At 40.2% G+C, this 21,603-nt stretch overlaps 2 protein-coding genes across 2 annotated transcripts in view; one reads left to right on the forward strand and one right to left on the reverse strand.

Moving 5' to 3' along the window:
• LOC146316305 (uncharacterized) overlaps positions 1-12,330 on the forward strand; it is a 28,568-nt gene extending 16,238 nt beyond the window's left edge. Inside the window, exons 3-14 of the mRNA XM_084735135.1 lie at positions 275-360; positions 560-599; positions 704-784; positions 1,165-1,272; positions 1,359-1,468; positions 3,828-3,876; positions 6,399-6,519; positions 7,389-7,483; positions 7,724-7,789; positions 8,015-8,114; positions 8,567-8,719; positions 9,789-12,330. Coding sequence (XP_084591261.1) covers positions 275-360; positions 560-599; positions 704-784; positions 1,165-1,272; positions 1,359-1,468; positions 3,828-3,876; positions 6,399-6,519; positions 7,389-7,483; positions 7,724-7,789; positions 8,015-8,114; positions 8,567-8,719; positions 9,789-11,155 — 2,376 coding nt within the window. The 3' untranslated portion in view covers positions 11,156-12,330. The remainder of the gene's footprint in view (positions 1-274; positions 361-559; positions 600-703; positions 785-1,164; positions 1,273-1,358; positions 1,469-3,827; positions 3,877-6,398; positions 6,520-7,388; positions 7,484-7,723; positions 7,790-8,014; positions 8,115-8,566; positions 8,720-9,788) is intronic.
• Positions 12,331-14,396: 2,066 nt separating this feature from the next.
• uevld (UEV and lactate/malate dehyrogenase domains) lies at positions 14,397-21,557 on the reverse strand. Its single transcript, XM_084735136.1, has 12 exons — positions 21,219-21,557; positions 18,787-18,871; positions 18,616-18,681; positions 18,341-18,504; positions 18,103-18,244; positions 17,919-18,013; positions 17,614-17,719; positions 17,161-17,331; positions 16,908-17,072; positions 16,567-16,642; positions 15,372-15,495; positions 14,397-15,099 (listed from the first exon to the last, which is right to left on the reverse strand). Exons 1-12 carry the CDS (start codon positions 21,258-21,260, stop codon positions 14,935-14,937), a joined length of 1,401 nt encoding a protein of 466 aa, XP_084591262.1. The 5' UTR covers positions 21,261-21,557; the 3' UTR covers positions 14,397-14,934.
• Between the last annotated feature and the right edge of the window lie 46 nt (positions 21,558-21,603).

Genomic DNA, 21,603 nt, shown 5'->3' on the forward strand with positions numbered 1-21,603 from the left:
GATGCCAGCAACATGTGAACTCAATAGATTTGCGGCCAATGAAACTGGAATTACTTGGAAGGATCAATTAATGACACAGTGACTGTGATTGCTACACGTGTAGTTCAGGGATTAAAAAACTTTCAAGTGACCCACTAGAACCAGGAAAAAAAATGAACAATGTGCGAAAGAGAAGACAAAAAGATGTAAATTTTGGTCAGTTTAGTCTAATTTTAATGGCTTGTTTTGTGTACAATACTTTCTAATATGGATTTGTGGTATGTTGGTGTTTCAGGGCAGACAGGAGGGTGTCAACATTGACCCATGGGAGGATGCTGACTACAGCATCTATAAGGTCACTGACCGCTTCGGTTTCCTGCAGTAAGTTATCCGACTTAAAGCTCTGACAGCTTCTTTATGTTGGTTTGAATGCTAGGTGACTTTGTCTTCCTCACTTCATCTCGTTCTCTCTCTCATCTTTCTCATATTACGATGATTTATTGTATTAGTGCTAATTGGATTATCCTCTCAATGTCCCTGTTTCCAATACATGTTGTGTATTTCTGCTTTTCTGCTTCAGTGAGGAGGAGCTGCCGACACCCAGTGCGCTTGAAGAGAAGGTATTAACTTTAAGTCAGTCCAGATTTTGGCCTTGGATGTGATATATTTACAGCCTTTCACATATATAGTGGACCACAAATATGTTTGTCTTTCCTCTCCCCAGCAAAAGCAGCAGGAGATAGAGCGTGTGGAGAAATGGCTGAAGATGGTGAAGAACTGGGGCAAGTACAGGAACAGTGAAAAGGTGTGTAACTCAGTCGTGATGTACTCCAACGCACCAACATGCTGTCTCGATTTACCCCTCAGTTCCTTTTTTTTCTACTCAACTCTGTGATGAATTGTTTCCTTTTCTGTTAATAATCTGTTTTCCATTCCTCTTTTAACCATAGCGTATTTGCTCTTTATCCCTCCCTCCTCTTCAGTCTAGACAGTTAAAGCAAGCACATAAGTGCATGCGATGAGCCCTTGTCACTCAACTCAGTTAACAAGGCTGCATCCCATAAGGCAGCATTTATACGTAACCCCCTGCCACTTTCCTCTGTTTGTCATAGTAAAGACTGTCTCTTTATATTTAGAGAGTCCCTATTCATGTCTGTTCATATGTCTCCGTCACATACATTTCAGTTGGTGAAGCGTGTGTATAAAGGCATCCCTCTGCAGCTGAGAGGCCAGGCCTGGTCCTTGCTTTTGGACATAGAGAAAGTCAAAAACGATAACGAGGGGAAGTACGAGGTATGAATCTTACAGGTGATGACAATTCCTCTAAAATGTGGATACCATGAAAGGCTCAATTTATTTGTCTTTTTTTTATCCTCCAGAAAATGAAGCAACAGGCTCGTAGCTTCTCCACAGAGATCAAACAGATAGACTTAGACGTCAACAGAACCTTCAGGAACCACATCATGTTCATGGACCGCTTTGGAGTCAAGTGAGTTCTTAGCTTCACTCAGCAGAAAACTGCATGGAAAAACTTGTATTCAATTACTATTATTTCTGCCCACCATAAGCCAGGAGGGTATCATGCATTACATCTGACCTTCTCTACTTAGTTTTAAAGCCACAGTTAAGATACTTGTATCATATGAAACTAGATGACCTAAGGCACCATTTGTTACCATCAATATATGCTAATCCAACACATTTTTGGTAAAAAAAAAAAAAAACTGTTTTCCTGCATATTGGGATCCTTAAACTGTGTTTGAATTACGTATCTTTGAAATTTAAATTGGATATGACTGGAAAGTTGAGACTCTTGAGTATTCAGTGAGCCAAATTCATATTTATGTGTGACGATGTTAGTCCACATAGTGGTTATTTCATTGTAGTGAGACCATTGTTTGAAACCTGAAAATTAGACTCGTCACTTGTTGGAATTAAGTTCATTTGGGGGCAAGCTAGTCAGTTCTATACCAAAACACTAACTTTCTTAACAGCAGCAACTTCCACTGGGACATGCAGTCAGGTTATTTAGAATTATTTAGAATTTCTAGTGAGTTTCTCCAAAGATGTAGATTTCTATTTCCATTATAATTTTATATAGCCACCTGGCTGCTTGTAATGTTCTAAATGAACAATAAAATATTATAAATAAATAACAACGTTTAAATGGAGAAGCCAGGAAGTCCACTTCATCATCCAGAAGCTAGGACGCTCAGTTTCAATACAATTACTGTATGAATCTTAAAGACAACTGAGACATCACTATATTTGCTAATCTCCTCTGATTTCATCTGGCATTTTTGGTAGCTTTGCAGTAGGTGCTTCACCATCTGTTTCCTGGTAGAGATCTGCACTCTTCTAGTCCTCAAATATTACTGATACATTGTAATGATTTCTTCATTCCAGTCCTTAAATTATTACTTAATTGCCCCCAAAGTGAGCCACATTATAAACTCTGAGTAATTTGTAACTATCCTGGGCATTTATCTAAGCAAGCACACTGCTGATGGATCCTTTGAACACTCCTCTGACCTCCAACCTGTAAAATGAGTCACACAGTTTCAGTTGCTTTCATGACAATCTCTTCAACCCCTTTCGTGTCATACGAATGTCTCCAGCGTTCTTGTTTTTATTTTCTTTGTCATCTCACATGCTCTGGTTGCTAAGTCTCTTACAGGTTGTGTGACCTCTGGCTTAAACCTTTAGGCAGCCCCACACTCACACATACTTGTACACACACATAAACACACAGACACACAAAACCAAAATGGTGGTTTCCTCCTCTCTGTGTTTTATTAGCCTTCCTGTCATTGCACAAAGCCCCACAGGAAATGGCATTCATACAGAAATGTGCACCGACATCAAGTGTACATCTGAGACAACACGACATTATAATACTAAGGCATTAAAAGGATGCTGTAAATGTTCATTAAATTAGCTTCAGAGCATGACTGTGGGACAACTGTAAGTTTGAAAATCATTACAAAGCATTGGTTCGTTCTTGTCTGTCAAACTCTTAGAGTGTGACTGAGTCCTCTCCTCTTGTTCTGTGTATTGTACTTCCTCCTCAATTCAAAGCCACTGAGTCCAAACAGACCAAAACACCACTCCATCCTGCTTGGCTGCCCACTCCTTCCCTGCAAGTCAACAGCTGTCTCGCTCACACCGAAACACTGACAGCTATTTAAAGTTCCTTTCCTGTCTCTGTCACTGTCTATGAGACATGTATTTACTATAGACGCCTGAGGGGAGACATCCTCTCTCAGCTACATTATATTTGTTAATGCCTCTGCTCCACTTGCGTACACATTCATGCAGACAAACAATAGCTGCCTTGTGCTCGCTGTCTGAAACAGTTGAGACTCAAGATGTAATCACCCAGGCAGCCCACAGCCCTGTGGTCATAGAAGGTCGGTAGAAGCTGCATGCTTTAGAGAAATGCTGTGATGGAAATCTTACATTTTTAGATTTTGATGCCCAAAAATATAAATTCTTAAAAATAAGATTTTTTTGTCACTCCAAAACTCCACACACACCCTCCATTAATTCTTAACAGCAAAGCTTGATGTAGGACCACTGGGTAGATGGACAGACTATCAACACACACACACAGGTCTATACAGACATTACCAGGATGCAGCTGGGGTTTGTCTGCCTCCCCCAGAAATATTTGCTGCCATTTTGAGTCTGCCCACTGATTGATGGACTTAATTTTGGAATGAGGGCGTTGAGATATCATTAGTCATCTGGGGAATTTTCACTTAATAAACTCCTGTCTCAGCTTGCTTGATTGTTGCTAAGGAACCACATCCTCGTTTTAACTGGTGGTTTCTCTGTTCCCTCTCTAGGCAACAGGCACTATTTCACGTACTGGCAGCGTACTCTGTCTACAACACGGTAAGTGTGTTTGCGTGTATATAGAGATGTGTGCATACCTAAGCATGTGTTACATAATATGAAGGAGTTTTGTGTATACTGGCAGTGCAGCAAAAGTCTGACGCAACAGCTGAAAGTCCATCGAGTGTGTTAGATTTCATACAGCGAGGAACGGGCCAAGCTGTTCTTGTCCTTGTTTAAAGCCTTGGGTGAGATCTTTTATTTATGAGTGAGGCTCTGACTGAATGTAACATTGTCCTGTGTCAGACCATCAGTGAGCCCACATCCAGATACAGGACTCACACCATTAGCCCAAGTTCCTCTTTGACACTACATGTTCGTGTAACAGCCAAAGAAAAAGTGCAGATGAGACACTTTGTCCACCTTATATACATGGTTCTCAAGATGGCACATGCCGGGCTGTTTCATCCTTTTTATTTTAATTAATGTGAACTGACATTAACATTAATTTGTAGCCTTAAGACTCTGTACTTTGTATTAATGCTTTTGAAAGGCAGTTGTGGATGCTAATGTCCCCCACATTATGATCAATGGCATCTTCATGAAGTCCCTCTGTAGTTTCTCCACCATAAGCCAGAGTCACTCACTTCTGAGTGAAATCTGGATTTTACAAATAAAAATTCTCTGTGTCAACACATATTTACTAAAATACAGTAAAGGCACACGTGTACACACTGTTTTGGGGGGCTGAGTAGGAGTAAAATCATTCTAATATTGATATATTGGCCAATATTCTTTATACAAAACATAATATAGAATATATATATGATAACATATTTTTACAATGATCTTTCAAAAGTGGTTAAATATATGATGAGACAAAATATTTTACAGTTTAACAATAAACTTTATTGTCCAAACAGTGAAAGTCCAAACTTTCACTGGTATTTTTAATAATTATAAACAATCTGCAGTATGTTCTGTTAACAAAAAATGTTTACATATAGGTGCATATCAGATAACATATATGCTGATACTGATATAGACCAATAGAGCTGTGATAGGCCAGTATTGTGACAATGATATCAGTTTACTGATTGGTTGGACATTACGCAGTACTTGACATTTGGTATTTCACAGCTAAGAAAGACTTAGAAGATACTCTAACTCGCTCAAAACAACGGTACCAGATTAGCAATCCACTGTTCAATGCACACTAATGTTCTTCAAATGCACAGAAATCTGTCATGTCTTATTGTAGAGAACAAATTACATCCTGGTCTTCTGTTCCTCTTCAGGAATGTCTTAAATGACAAGAAACCACAGTATTTTTCTGACCAAACTGTGTACATCAGAAGTAAACATAATCATCTGACCAGACAGGACAGTTTAGCTGGGACAGATATCCTCAAATCTACTGTAATTTATAGAGCCATTACAGGAGGGAACTCTTGACATTTAAACAAATATCAGAGCTGCATTCAAGAAAAAAAAGAATACTTTATACAGTTATGTATATGAACAAATAGGAGATGATTTATTTTGTTTGTAGTGTGTAATAATTTGATACTGGGTCTTTGTAAGCAATCTGTTTTTGCTGAATGTATATAATGTAAATGTGTTTCTGTGTTCAACTCAAGAAGATTAGCAGATGTCATGGCGTTAGCTAATGGGGATCCTAATGAGCTGAAAAACTGATATACATGTAGATAAATCAGCACATAATTACTTTTGCTTAAGCGCACATCGCTGCTATCTGGTAGGGATTGAAATATTACCATCCAAAGACTCTTGTAAAGTATGTTAGACCTCCCCACACACAAGCACAGCCCGGGTCTGTTTTTCTGATCAGGCTCTGTAGTTGGTTCCTGCGTTGTAGAGGTGTCTGAGCCAGAGGAAATGGGCATGTGCTGTTCCCTTTTTCCTTTTTCCCCTCTTCTCACACACGGCTTAGAAGAAACTGGGTCAGTAGGAGAGAGTGAGTGAGACAGAATGAGCGAGTGGGGGGAGAAGTGTGTTTGTCCTTTTGCCTATGTGATGGTAGAAAAGAATGTGGAGAATGTGTGTTTTAACCTCAGTGTAACCCTAATTGTATTTACTGTATTTCCTTGAAAGGATCATTTGGAGTGTCCATTTCAAGCTGCGCAATAAATCGGCCTTAATATGGACAACTATCAAGTGTGTGTCAGGTTTTGTGTATCTGTGCTTGCCAAGGGCGATGTGTTTAGTGTAAATCATTGAATCATCGTGGAGTCACATTGGCGGTAATTCAAGTTGAAGGCATGACATTACTGAGAATGTATGTTGGGCTGTTGTAAATATTTGAACAACCTTTGGTAAAAGTGTTTATAATATGGTAGCTCCATGTTCAGACGGTCTGTAGCTCCTCGTGTGGAGTCTAACCACACACGTCCACAGTCTGCCTTCAGACCACATCAGACATTCAGGTGCTCTCGTCCCCCCTGCCTGTGTGTGTGTGTGTGTGTGTGTGTGTGCGCGCGCGCTCTATTAAATTATGAATAATTCCTCTCATTTGCCCATTCTGTTTAATTGAACCCGTCTCTTCTCCTCTGTTCCCCCAGGAGGTGAGCTACTGCCAGGGGATGAGTCAGATAGCTGCCATCTTGCTCATGTACCTGAATGAGGAAGATGCCTTCTGGGCTCTGTCTCAGCTCCTCACCCACAGCAAGCACGCCATGCACGGTGAGAGACAGAGAGAAAAAAGCACAAGCTCATTAACATTTAGACATATCAAATAGCACAACATTTCTTATCAAAATCAGGATTCAATGATAAATAGTTTTGAAAGCTACAATATGTAACATTTCCACATTAATATGTCTAAAAACACTTGACATGTTATATATTTAGTTTAGTTGTATTTTCATATTATCCAAAATAGTTCCAACAATCTTCAAATACAGAAAAACAGAAACAGAAAAACTTTAATATCACCTCATCCATGAGCAACAACATGGTACTGCAGGGTATGACAGGACTGCTATTCAACATTCACATCAAATTTCTCTCAAAGTTATGTACCGCCTGCCTATCCTGTGTCACTCAGTAATATGTGTTTCAGCTGGGAGGATAGAAATGTTACATGTAAATGTGTGTGTAATCTGTACCTGCTTACTCAGATTTGTGAATGTATACACAAGTATGCTTCAGAATTGTACGTATATATAAGTATGTCGGCGTCTGAAAATGTACACTCATAAATTAAATGGTGTTTTATTAACAAGATGTCTTAACCTTCAAGAGCTAGAAAAACAGAATACTTATCAATTCCACTTCATGTATGCCTCTCAATTTGATTGAAACAATTGTTTTCGATCCTGTTTCAAAACTCTCGGCCTCATAGGGAGGGTCTACAGAGTTTTATGTTGCGTAAAACCACAGTGACAGAGCAAATTCACTTTTTTTTTCCAACTGATCAAAAGATCTTGTCTTCTCAGTGCCCTTAATCGGTTATTTTAAGAGTGTAAATACTTTTTCATTTGTAAATATTATGTCTCTACCATTACCACACACCATTTACGGCCTTTTGATTTATTTTTTCACTGTGCTAGGGTTCTTCATCCCAGGATTTCCCAAGCTGCAGCGTTTCCAGGCCCACCATGAGCTGATCCTCTCCAAAATGCTGCCAAAGCTGAAAAAACACCTGGTAAATTACGCTACATCTGTACAGCTGATGCGAAAGAGACACAGAGCTAGTTGATTGCTTATGAGGGCTGCAGTCAATTTATTCGGGTCATTTCTCATAATTTGATTAATTTATGTGGCAAAAGGTCACATGTTCTTAATGTGAGTCCAAGAGTACAACTATTTGGAAAGTTAGATTTATACCAGATTATGAGGAGTGACTTCCCACAGAGGCCATTTCTCATTCATTCTTGCCCCACAGGACAAGGAGCAGATGACAACAGGGATTTACTCCACCAAGTGGTTTCTGCAGTGCTTTATCGACAGAGTGAGTATTTGGATTTCCCAAAGAACATGAGCTGCATAAAGGTTCCACCTCCAGATCTTCTCTGTTTATATCTAATCCCAGATGTGTTCCACATTTAAACTGTGTCATTAATCAGTATATCACAGTGCATTCTGTTGCTTTTATTTTTGAACATAAAACCACATCTGGGGTTGTTTTATTATTTTTTCTTTTATCAGACTGACTCCTCTCTGTCTTACATAACAGACCCCATTCACCCTCACCCTGCGTTTATGGGACATCTACATATTGGAGGGAGAGAAGATGCTAAATGCCATGGCTTATACAACCTTCAAGTTACACAAGAGTGAGTACGAGGCTGCTAACGTTGTTCTGTGCCGTCCTAAATGAGTCAAACCAGCTTCATGCCCAGATCCAGCCAAGGCTGCTGTTGCTGTACCACTGAGTGTTACTACGTGGATTACATCGCACGCTGCCTCTCGCTCGACTGCCTCCTAACTGGATGGCTTACATAATGCAAGCAGTTGGTTGCTGTGGAGAAGAATCGAAAGCTGACTTTTTATTGGATGCTGGCAGCAGCATAGCCTCAGTACACTGGATGAATTCTTGCAAAACAACACTTTTGACGGACAGTTCTTTACTTAATGTCTTAAAGTTAAGCCTGCTGTGAACAGTATAATTTATATTAATGGCTGATTATATCAGATAGGTTTCCTGGTGTGTAACCTCATAGATTTGCTTACATTGTATGAGTTAACTTGCCTGTGTTTTGTGTCTGCATTGTGTGTGTCCAATCAGAGCGCCTGGTGAAGCTTCAGTTAGAGGAGCTGAGGGAGTTCCTACAGGAACAGCTGGCTGTTTCTTTTTTCCTGCCTGATGATGTGGTGGTTGAACAGTTACAGGTTTCTATGTCTGAGCTTCGCAGTAAAAAGTTGGACCAACCTCCTCCAGGTGCAGTTGTCTTCTTTGATTCTTCTAACAACACTCAACAACAATTATAAACACTTCTGTTTTTGCTCTCATTTTTCATGTGTTCAAAGTAAAAGATCTCAGACTTCTCCCATGCACACAAAAAGTTTATTTTTCTCGAACTTTGTTCAAAAGTTTGTTAAAATCTGTGGTAGGTACTTCTCCTTTGTCAAGATGATCCATCTAACTAACAGGTGTGGCATGTAGAGATACTGATTAAACAGCAGGGTTATGACACAAGTGGTCCTTGGACTTTTCACAATGAAAGGCCACTCTAAAATGTGTAATTTTATTTTGGAAAACAGACATTTATTAGATATGAACTGTGGCTACTTCCCACAGGGCAACATATACCAAATGTTTTTCCCAGGAGAGCAAAGTCATGACTACTCTACCCTGTGATTGGCTAGTACTTGTTGCCTTCATTGGTTGGGTTAGTTAGGTTTAGGTATGAGGAGTCATTGATCAGGGTTAGGGTCATAGATGAAATATGTTAACCCAGATAGGGCATTACCACTCATCTGTGCTTCCAGTTTTTCCCAGTGAGCTCTTGGTAGTATTGCAATGAAACATTCTCGTGCGGCCTGAAGAGCAAATCAATTATGACTCTTTATATTATGACTTTTTGATTGACAGAGGTTTTATATTTGTAAAATCCTGGAGCCAAGACTAGCAGTTTAAAAACCTGTAACACCATTGAAATGTAACGTCTTTGAGCCATTTTATTGTGACCAGTCCAATGAACACCTGTTTAATAATTCTGCTGTTTAATCAGTGTCTATATGCCACACCTGCCATGTGGATGGATTATCTTGGCAAAGGAGTCACTAACAGATTTTAACAAGCCAAATTTGAGCAAAATAACCCTGTTATGTGCACAGACGAAGTCTTAGATCTTTTGCTTCAATTCATGAAACAAGGAGTAAAGACAGAAGTGTTTTTGTGTTTAGATTTTTTCGAGTGGTATATTAACTTCTTCATCTGATGCATCCTAAAGTTGATCTTTTTTCCTTTGTTGATGAATTCCCTATCCTCCATTTCCCTTTTTTAGCTAAGTCAGACGAGCTGCCAAAGAAACCTCTGGGTCAAGAGAGACCAGTTCTCCTTCTGCCTCTGCAGCCGGACTCTCCTCTGGAGGTCAAAGTAAATCTGCAGCCCCACAGTCAGCACAATGGAGAGGACCATCAAACAGACGGCATCGCTCTAAACGAGACCCCCTCTCCTGTCAAGCCCCAGGACTCGAGAATGCCTCCTTTGCTTTCACCTGACCCAGTTGTAGTCCACACACAACGGACACCATCTCCTTTAATGCCATGTAGAGCACCTCCATTACCTCCTAAAGCGGACAAAACCTGTGCTGAGGTCAGGTTGGACAGAGATGTGAAGGCAGAGGTTAGCCAAACCGAAGATGGGCAAAAACAGCGTGAAGACCCAGAGATGGAGGAAAAACCTGTGGATTGGCCGCCACCCTATGAGCCCCCTGATTTGGAGGCTTTTACCCTGCAGAATGAGGAGGAGATCATGGACCTGCCGGATCTGCCACCTCCACCTTTCTTTTACCCTGAGCAGAGTGACCAAACGCCTTTGGATGGCGAATCACCCCGCCTGACCAAGCGCCGCTCTCCTTCCCCCCGCTCAGCCTCACCACAGGTTGCTCCAATGAAACCCTTTCCAAAACCCTGCCTGAAACCACCCACGTCTCTCAACCTCACACAGAAAAAACCTCCTCCTCCCTCAAAGCCCTCCCCTCCCCGTGCCTTCATCACATCTTCCTCCTCCTCTCCCAGACTTCCTCCAAAGCCAACCAAATTTCCCGTCTCCCTCTACGTCCCGGTGGCCGCTGGAGACCGACGGCCCTCCAACACCTCCCAGTATGACAACCTCTCCGAGGCTGACGAAGACGACCGCTACCTGCTGGCCTCCACACCTGAGGAAATTCCCAGCATGCACGAAGAACCTCAACATACCTTTGGCAGAGACTACGATCCTGCTGTCTACCCTGTGCCTCCACCTCCTTTGTTCATCCCACCATCACCTTCTCCTATTCCTCCCTCGCTATGCGCTCTCCCCAGTTTGCCTCAGGAGCCAGAATACGAAGGAGAGGACAGCTGGGTGAAGGACTCCATCATCCCCCCTCCTCCACCAAGTTTTGCTGACAGACTCACTCCCTTCCAATGTAGCGCTGCCAGCTGTTCAGAGACAGAGAGGGCCACCTCGCCTGGTTACTCTAAGCCTTTCTCTAGGGGCCCCAGAGACCACTCTGCTTTCCCAGCACCACTGTTGTACACGGGGTCCCCCCCAGGCCACTCCAGGCCCTCAGGACAGTCGGCAGTGGGGGTGCCCATGGTCCGATCCAGCCCAGACTTTTGCAGGATGCCTCCTGGTGGACAGCAATTGCCCAAATCAGTGACTTTTTGAAGCTTCAATGTACCATTAAGCGTTATATTATGCCAATATGATTCAGACTCTCTGTTAAAGGGATAGTTCAGATTATTTTACGTTGAGCTGTACAAGGTGCTAGATATTCAGTGTATTAACTACAGGAGATGCCAGTCGCCGCTCCCAAAGTTAGGAGAAGCAGAGATGGGCACCAGCACAAAAGCTGAGCAATGTACTGCTGTGGACAGGGTCCGCAACAAAACATAGTCTTTCCTGACTGGAAACGGTCATTATACAAGCCAAATTTCGCTCTCCCCAAGCCAACCAATCTCTATTAGTAAAATCAGTAATTATATCTCCCAAAACATGGGACTTGCTGGTCTACCACTGCCTCGATCTGTCAGTTTGGTTCTGTTATTGTGTGACTTCTGTGAATCCAAACTGTCATCTTTAAAACACAAAAGTCACACAATAACTCAAAGTAATGAACAGATCAAGGCAGCGGTGGACCAGCAACTCCTGTTTTCTGTTAGGTAAAATGACTAATGTCACTCATGGAGTTTGGTTGGTTTGGAATGTGCAGTATTTGGCTTATATAACTGCATCAGAGAAGGTTGTTTAACAGCGAAGTAAAGCAATAAAAGTATTATAAATAAAGTGTTCACTTTAAACTGATATTTTTTAATTTTTCAAGTAACTAAAATACCTCTTGTTGCTGACCCTGTCCACAGCAGTACATTGCTCAGCTTCTGTGCTGGTACTCCTCTCTGCTTTCTCTAAAGTGAGGCTGTGCTGGCCAGTATCTACTATAGGTAATACATCGACTATCAACAAGTACCTCATACAACACCACATCAAATAATCACAACTTTACTTTAATGCTTGATTAGTTTTCATAGCCATTGAAGAGGTTAAAGGCCAGTAGCTATTCAGTGTGTCAAAGGGTTTGTGTGTGTGTGTGTGTGTGTGTGTGTGAGAGAGAGTGTGTGTGAAAGGACGTTTTTGTACAGACATCTGTGATACTCGCACCTTTTTTGCAAGGGCAGTTAACTTTTTTAAGTGTCAAATTTGTATTTAAAACTGCTGAGTTACTGTTTGCTGCACAAAAAGTGAGTGTATGAACTCAACTGCTCTTGTTGGTGTGTCAGACGAGATCTGGTTTTCAATTCAGTGGGTCGAAATGAGAAATTTACACAGAAAAAAGGGTGATCTAATACCAGCATTTCATCATTGCTTCATCTCCAGTTCGTTCCAACAAAGTGTCTTAACCTGATCGCAGTGCAATGAGAGTAGCAACTCTAACACAAGGGCTTCTGAGGCTGCAGTAAGGTCACCTCTGTTAAAGCACCCAAAGCCTATAGTATGCATCAATACTGCGTCTATGGTAAACTGTGAGCAGGCTCACATATCTTAACAGTATGTCAAACTTTAATGTTATTATAACACTGTTTACTGCAAAGGTCAATACTTGATAACAAAGGACCACTAAACCAGGTTGCACCAAAGCAGCTTGCAAGCAAATATTTAAAAGAATCACTTAAGTCGTAACCACCAGCAACAGGGAAGACATGGTGCAATATGTTACTGGTGTATATACTGAGGCTAGCTTCATGTCAGGTGTTTATTTTCCCCCAGCAGGTAGCAGTGAGTACTCTGTGGGTATTTAGCTGTTTTTTTTTAATGTTTTAAATTGGTTTGTTGCTGTTAATTTCAAGGAATGGTTTTAGTGTTATATCTGTCTGTCTGACACTTGATTTCACAGCAGTAATGTATTGTTTCATGTATATACATGCATGTATCAAGGCTAAATAAGGGGGAGGCAGGATGATTCAACATATTGTCAACAGACTGAGATGCTGTAAAAAAAAAAAAAAAAAATCCTTGTCACAATATTTATGAAGAGTAGCTCCATCTAGTGGTCAGAGTTACACATTAACAGGCTTTAAGGAGGCTTTGTGGAAGACTAGTTCTGACCATAACATACATTCTACCTATAATTTCTATTTATGAATGTGTACAGTCATTCCTTTATTAAGACATGCCAAATGACACAGTAAGCTAAAGGTAAAAACACAAGGACAGACCCTGTATTACACTGTTTTCTACTGTTTATGAACCGGGGAGGAAGCGAATGAATCAAATCTAAATTCATTCATATGCACAGCCATGTTTCAGAGCCATTAATGGTGACTGTGGTGTCAGAGCAGAAGTTCTTGAGAAATGGAAGTTGAGCCATAATATACTGTACAAGGACCTAATAGTCAAACATGTTTATATTGTTGTTAAAGTTATATATTGCATTATACAGTATGTCTAAACATCAGTTGTTGTTTTTTTTTTGCACTGACCTTTTCTATTCTCTTCAGTATTCAGCTGTTTTCTAATGGAGTTCAGGTTACTGGTCAAAACTATTTTCATCTTAAGGAGTGATGTTAATGTATATTATACGGTTTGTTCATGAACTTTGGTCTCACTGCAGCGATTCTTACCAAAGAACTTACATCTTCACCAGCCTGCAAGTTTTTTTGGCTCGCTGGAATATCTTTGGTTGTGTGACCTGACCACCAATTGTACATCACTGCTCTTTTTCTGAATCTGGTTGACATTAGTGATGCTGGGGCTCAGACCAAAGCTTGTGTACATGTATGCAACTACTTATTTGGAGTTTTATAAAGAGATGAACCTTAAGTTGCCTGGTGTCTTCTCTTCCCCACAGAGACGATGCAGATCTGGTTTCAGATATTTATTCTACTCCCACAAAATAATGTAGTGTTACTGTACATATCTCAGGTTCTAGCTGTAGTTAAGTATTGCACACAATGTAAACAAAAGTAAGAGCAAAGGCAATTTAAATATAAAGGCAAAAGCTTTTTCATATTGTCATTGAGTATGGAAACGGCACCAAGACAGCAAATAAGGCCATTAAAATATATTAGTGCTACTCCATCATTCATGAACTGACTCAAGACCAGAACACTGTACCATATATACTATATACGCCTCATATTTCATCTGCCAACACCCTGATTTTTTTTTTTCCCAAAGGAATTCAAGAATGGGTTAGTACAAAAATATTTTATCACAAAGCTTTTCAATAAAAGTAGTCTAAGCCAAATTTAACTTGAGCTGTTACTGACAAAATATACTTCTTCAGAAATATAGTCCTCATTCTTTGGATGCTTTTGCATAGAATTTCATGGCTCAAACAATTATTGTGGTACATTTATATAACATGCTCTAAATTGTCAAAGAAAATAAATCCTCAATTTTGGTGCATTTAAATACATAATGCGATCTGTACAATCATATTTCTGATTACTTATACCTTCATTTAAAAGAGATAGTTTGGATTACTCGATGTGGAGTCTATAAGGTACTTAAACTGCAGGAAACCGCAGTTTTAAAGGCCAAATATAACTCCAAACTAACCAGAACTCCACGGTCATTTTCCCGTGCATAACACAGGAGTTGCTGGTCTTCTGCCGCCTCAGTCTGTGTTATTGTGTAACTATCCTTTTAAAATACTTGAACTGACTTTGGATAAGTACCTCATACAACCCTTTATCAGATAATCCTAACTATCCCTTTAATACACAGTGTCCAACAACAATATAGACATAAATCTTATAATTACATCATGCATTTCTAGGACAGTAATTTTGTCCATGACTTCAAAATTAGTACCGAACTGCATTTAACTTCAGCACAGGCAAGGTCCATCTGCTCAGGGTATGTTGAGTGGAAAATGGCCCGCAGGTTAGCAGCAGCTGCTCCCAGACTGCTCAGTTAAGCCAAACCCGGGAGTACAGTCGTATCCTTCATATCCTGAGCTGACTCATGAGGTTAGAAAGAGAGGTGACGCTGTCCCTCAGTTTGGAGTCCTCCTCCTGTCCAAGTGACACTCCAGCCAGGCGTGTGGAACCGTTTGCTCCCATGATGCACGGCAGACTGAGAAACACCTCTGCGCCTATGCCTCCCCAACCCTAAATGTAAACAGAGAGCACAGATATTGTAATATTTTATCCTTCATTTCCTTTACTAGTGTCTTTAATACTTAATACTCTTAAAAAATCACTTTAAATTTATACACAAAGAAAAAGATCTTTTTTGTGAAACCCCTACGACTGCAGCTGAGACAACCTCATCTTCACCTCAGTGCTGTGATATTACAGAGTTTATGGAGCTTGAGATGAAAATGAGATGCAACTCAGTGGCAACAAAGCTACTGTTTTGACATGAGACACCGTGTTTGTACCTGAGCCAGTGTGGACACAGAGTGGGTCTTCTTCTTATCTGTCAGGATGCTGTTTGTGATGTCAGCAATGGACAGACCCACAGACCATGACCGCTGGCCTCGATTCTTCAAGATCTCAAAAGCTCTACGAACAGAAAATGAAAAGTTAATGCAAAAACTACCATTGGAGAAGCACAGTAAGTCACATGTGCAACCAGACAAGTTAAACTGAGTCCCTGCTTTAAGTCAAGGAAGTCCAAAGTCAAGCTGTACAAAATTTTGATGAGACCTCACTGTTTTAACATTTAAATCACTTAAAAATGCCAACTATTTTAATAATCAATTCATCGGTTTGAATATTTTTTTTTAAGAAAGTAAAATCAAAATCAAATTTCGTTACTGCTCTCTGACAGTAAACTGAATGTCTTTGTGTTGTGGACAAAACAAGACATTTGAGGATGTCATTTTGGGCTTTGGATATACTGAGCAATGTTCATCAACATTTTCTGACATTTTATAAACCAAACAACGAATTGATTAATCAAGAAAATAATTGACAGATTAATTGACAATGAAAATAACTGCTAATGACAGCCCTAAAAGACCGTAGTCATGGAAAGTTGAGTTTTATTTTTGACTGCTGCAGCCTGCTTATACATCCTAATCTCACTGATATTTGACATTTTGCAGCAATTAATCTAAATTTGATCATTTTTGGATCAGCTCCCTCCATGATGCTTTGACGTCTGCTTGTCTGCCAAGACAATGCAAATACTTGTTTTTAAAAAGTCTTTTTTTCCCTCTTCTTTTCGAGTCATTTCTCTAAAGCCTAAGTCGAGTCTTTAATCAGTTTTAGTCAAGCAAGTCTCAAGTCCTCAAATATGTGACTCAAGTCAAGTCATGTGACTCAAGTCCCCCACCTCTACAGATTCATAAACCCAAAGTATAGCTTTACACATGGCTTTTTTTCCCCCTCAGCTGTCCCAGGGGGGCTCTGCACAGATTCATGTGATTCATCTACACACAGGGTACAAAATTAGCACCAGCAAAAAGCTGGTATAATATGCTTTTGGCTGGTAGATTTGCTTAAAAAAAAAACACAATGGCAATCTGCTGAGTCGCTGGCAAAAGTTGAAAATACTGTGGACAAAAAAACTCATTTTGCACCCTGTTGCACAAATTCTTCACTCCGAGTTATACCAATTTATGTCTGTACCTGTCTAACAGTGGTTTGGTAGAGCCAGATCCTGATGCAATCTCTGGCTGCAGCCCAATGTTACTCATCACAGGAACTGCAAGACAAAAACTGACATGCTTAATCATGTGCATCATTTACAAACTCGAGAACGGAAACTACACACATGATTAGCAGGTAGTGCAGCATTTCTGATCATAACAATACAATTCAAAACAAAAAAATAAAAGTCAACAAAAATAGGGAGGAGAATGAAGAAGACAGGAGATCTGTGTGATAAATGGAAGAGCACAAGCCAGACATTCACCATGACATTAAATGCAACACGAGACTTTCATGTAAATCGATCCTTTCTGTCTCACCTTTGTTGTCTGAGAGTTCTCCTATGACCCAGGCTGGTTTGTGGGTGTTCAGGTTAATGTCCAGAACGTGACTGAGTCGCTCTGAGTCCAGGTTACACCCTGCCCCGATCACTCGAGTCGGCGGCAGGCCGCTCTGCCTCCAGGCAATATGGGTCATGATGTCCACTGGGATTGGACAAGAAAGACAACAGAGTTGAAAACATGTAAAAGGTTAATGAGCATAGTGGTCCGTGTCTCTTTCCCCAGCACTGACCTGGCTGTGAGGCAATGAGCATGACAGCGTTGGGGCAGAGGCGTGCCAGATTTGGGATGATTCCTCTGTACAAGTCCACATTAGTCTGAACCACGCTCACGTATGACTGCTCGCTGCTCCATGCGTTCGCTGTCACCACCACGACCCTGGAGCCCGCCGAGGCTGCTAAGTCTAACAAAGGAGAGTCATCAGTAGTTAAATCCTGCACTCGTCTAACAGCAAAAACAAACATTGTTTTCTGTTATCCTTCTAACAGGTCAAAGGTCAGGCTCGGCTGCAGCTTGGCAGCTGGTTGGGATTCAGTCAATGCTCGCTGTCACAGAGGTGAGTCATCAAAGACGGGCTCCCTGAGCACAATGCCAGTCAGCTGCCTTTGAAACAATCTGACATCAGCGATGAGTCACCCAAGAGGCACTTCTACATTACTGTGTGATGGTGCAGAAAGTGACGTACCTCTGGATACCTCAACCTTGGGCAGACTGAAAATCTCTAGATCTGTACTGCCGCCCTTAGTGGAACTCTCTGCGACGTCAATGAAAACAAGTTTATCCACTTTACACTGGATGGAAATGAGAAAAAAATAAAAAACAAAATTGCAATATGATTACACTACAATATTTCAAATCAAGCTTTTAAAACATACCATATAAATTAAACTGTGACATTAATGGTTTTTAATATATTTTTATATTTTTTTTTTCCTTTTAATCATTTTACAAGGTCCTACACAAGGTGATATGATTGAAAAAGGTGATTACCTTTGATAAAATGCTCATTACTGCTGCCATTCCTAAATCTCCTCCCCCAATAACTGAGACTTTGTTGACTGGTTGATCATGATGTCTGATTCCACCTGAAATAGACACAAGTTAAGCTTAACAATAGCACGCAATTATCTGAATACTGATCATCATCAGCTAAGCTGCATATCAGGAGAAGCACCATCATTGATCTGGAGGTTAGAGACGAAAGCCAGCAGGTCGTGGGGGTCTTTGTCGTCTCCTGTGGTCTTTGCAGACAGTGGAGGATCCTCCTCGAACTTGGCAATCATCTCAGTCAGAAGACCCACCACAGACGACTTGGGCTGTTACAGAGCAAAAAAAGGCAAAAAGATCATGAAAACACCTCAGAACTTTTTCTATTCTGTTTTAAATTTCACCCAGAAAGTATAAAACCTCACATGATCCCAGTTGTGTAGCCCCGGCAGGTAGATCCGTCCTCTGGCGTCAACATGCTTGCCCTCTCTGATGACCATGTTAGAGGTTGGTCTCAGCAGGCAAATAGGTGGAGTGAAGGGGAAGGAGTCCAGCAGCCACAGCTGGATGGGGAAGTTGTAGGAGCGGCCTTAAAATAGAGATGCCATCATCAGCACATACATAATCATAATGGCTTCTCACATGACAGTTGATTCCGTTTCTCCCAGACTGAGTCTCTGGTGTCAGAGGTCAGACCTACCTTCATACTGGACAGGAAGGTTACCGATTAATTTCAAGAGATCTTTCTGGGTGCTGTCAGTAAATGCTGAAATTGACAACAGGAGCAGTCAGATCTCGGCGATATAACAGACGTGATCTATGTAGAGGATATCAAAAGATGGATGAAGTGTGTTTTCCAAGAAGAACTCACTGTAGGTGCCTGTGGTTGGTTTCATCCCAGGGAAGATGCGATCGATTTTCTGCAGCTCCTCCACCGCAACATCATGGAATTTGTACTAATATCCAGAGGGTAAAAAGAAAAATGTATCTGTGTCTGCTGAGATGAAGGCGTATGTCTACAGTACATCAATGTGTGTATAAAAACTTTTACTTAATGTCTGGGCATTAAAGCTTTCAATTTTGCTATTTTTTGAACAGAAGTGTGAAAATCTACAGCTTTAGTCACTACTATTGATATAACCACTTTTTAAATGCTGATTCATCTTTTTTTTTTTTTTTTGCCTGTATAAGGATCTGTTTTCAGTTTTTATTTGAAGTGACTCCTCTAGAACACAAAAGAACTAGATGGAGCTTGACTTGAAGTACCAAAAAGATACATGTCAAAAACACGTACTGTGGATGTTCTTGAGTAACCAAGTCATGATTTCTGATTTCTGGGAAGAGATATGGTATAAAATTTTTTGTTTGTTGTTTTTTTTTAGCATTTTGAGCACCACAAGCCAAATTCCATCTACTTCCATTATATGTGGTGGGTAGAAAGGCAGACATCTCTGGCCGATACCTTCAAAACTCAGCAACTCACACCAATAAATTAGAAGCAAAACAGGTCAGAGCAATGTCTACATGTATCAGTAAGGTGAATGCAAGATTTACTGTCTAATTAAATAAAAAAAAAAAATATGAAATGTGAAAAAATAGATGTGCTCTTCTGAGTAAAAACTTTCACTGTCAGTTAAAAATGACAAGAAGGGCAAAGTGACAATAATCTATTTATGCCATGTGCCAGGAGACTATGCCAGTTCATTTTTGTTGATGACAATAAAAACATATTTATGACCTTTCCAAACAGAATTTAAGACTATTTCATATGTTGTAAGACCTTTTATTGGTAAATGTGAATTTTAGACATTTTAAGACTTTTCTGCAGCCACTTTGAAGAGGAAGAAAGTGTTTTTGATTTTGAAGTGAACTGTCCCTTTATTATCCAACGTCAAAATTAAGATCCCTCAAACAGCCGAGGCTCAATAATTTTACACTGCCAAATTCTTGAGGGGTTCTCTGGATCCATCTAAGATTGTGGCTCCTCCCTTAAAACAAAGTTTGGAAAACTTTTATCATTCTGCTGGACCACAGTTTATTACAGTACAACAGTTACCATGGTCACAACTGGAACTCTTCCCCCTTTTTAAATAATATTATAAATAATAATAACATTGGATATTGTAATGATTTATTGACTGCTGAAGTGGACCTGCCCCCGGTTTACATTTCAGAAATCTGGTCACCTTGATAAATAGATTTTAAGAAAAGGTCTATTCAAAGGTATTTATTAGTTTTTGACCGGGAAAGTGGGAAAAACAGCAAAGTCTCAAACTCCTGTATCTCTGAGCTTTGAGCTGTTTTTTTTTTTTTTAATTCAACAGGGTTTATTGGCATGAATGTCACACAAACAATGTTATCAAAGCATTAAGCATTGCCATTTATCTATTTAACCAAAACACACACATTTGGGCTGGTCTGTGATAACCATTATGAGCAATAAAATACTTTTTAACTTCCATTGACTGAGCCCCTGCTGAGGAGGCCCACCCACTCTGAAAACATCTGCATTAAAGAGATGTGATAGCACAGTTAGAAACTAGTAAACGTCTTTAGACAGATTAAAGGTATGTATTTGGTGTAGTATAGAGTTATGCCAACACCAATATTTCGATACATCAGCTTGATGAGGATCTATGTAGCTATTAAATAACATAATCATAATCCAACAGACATCCAGGAATTGATGAATGGCCCACAGTCTCAAACTTTGGAAACCCCTGATCTAGATGTACAATTAGCACCATCAATCAATCAAGGATCAGTAACATTACACTGCAAAATTATTGAGAAGTTCCGTAGATCGTTCAGGATTTTATTGTATTATCATGCTGCTGCCTCCCATAACACATTCCCTGTACAATGGTCAGATGTAGGCACTGAGAGATTGGTCACATAGACTCACCAGCAACACTGAAGCTACACCATTTTATTAACTCATGGGCACTTCAACAGCCATTATTGAAGGCTATAATGACAGAATGGCACCCTCTCGATAATTTTCATCTATTTTGGCAAGAACTTGAATGGGATATGAATCACAGAGGTGGGCAGTGATTTATTTTTCCATAAAAAAAGAGCCTTCCGATCCCTAACTTCGTTTAGAAAAATTTCTAACTAGCTTGGCTTGTCGTTTTCGACTGACACTGTACCATTTTCCATGACATGTTCAGCAACAGAGCTGGTTCAACCAGTTGATTAAGACTGAGAGCAGGACTAGCCTGCTATGCTAGCCGGTATCGATACCACAACAATATTAATTTAAAACGGTTTTCAAAGTTGTTCATCTTGTAAATAACCAACCTTGGAGAGGATCCGCTGGATTTTCTCTGAACGGAGGTCCATCTATTAAGTTAGAACAACAAAAATGTGTCTCTGGTGTCACCTCTTTCTTAACAGTTGACTCCAACTTCAGCAGTAACAAATAACTTCCGCAAACTTTCAGGAGTAGCTAAGCGAAGCTCCTCCCACACGGTACGGCAAGTCGAGAGGGGAGAAAAGGCACACACACCTCACGCTTACATCAACGATGCTAGAAGGTTCTCTTGTACTCAGTCTCTGGCCACTCAATCAAGTATTTCTTTTAAATAAAATTAGTCACTTTAAAAAACAACAAAATAAACAACATTTCACGTAATATGTAGCAAAAAAAAAAAAAAAAATTCTAAGTTTTCACTGACAACCAAAA

Source organism: Lutjanus erythropterus, chromosome 13 (genome assembly GCF_056507025.1).
Source record: "Lutjanus erythropterus isolate fLutEry1 chromosome 13, fLutEry1.hap2, whole genome shotgun sequence".
Lineage (NCBI taxonomy): Eukaryota > Metazoa > Chordata > Actinopteri > Lutjaniformes > Lutjanidae > Lutjanus > Lutjanus erythropterus.

Excerpts from the sequence above, each read along its gene's own strand:
- uevld (XM_084735136.1), bottom strand. The coding sequence starts at position 21,260 with ATGGACCTCCGTTCAGAGAAAATCCAGCGGATCCTCTCCAAG. Across the intron at positions 15,496-16,566 it reads ACCAAACCACTGTTAGACAG|AGCTTTTGAGATCTTGAAGA; the intron begins GTACAGACATAA and ends TTCTGTTCGTAG. Across the intron at positions 15,100-15,371 it reads CTGTGTCCACACTGGCTCAG|GGTTGGGGAGGCATAGGCGC; the intron begins GTACAAACACGG and ends GTTTACATTTAG.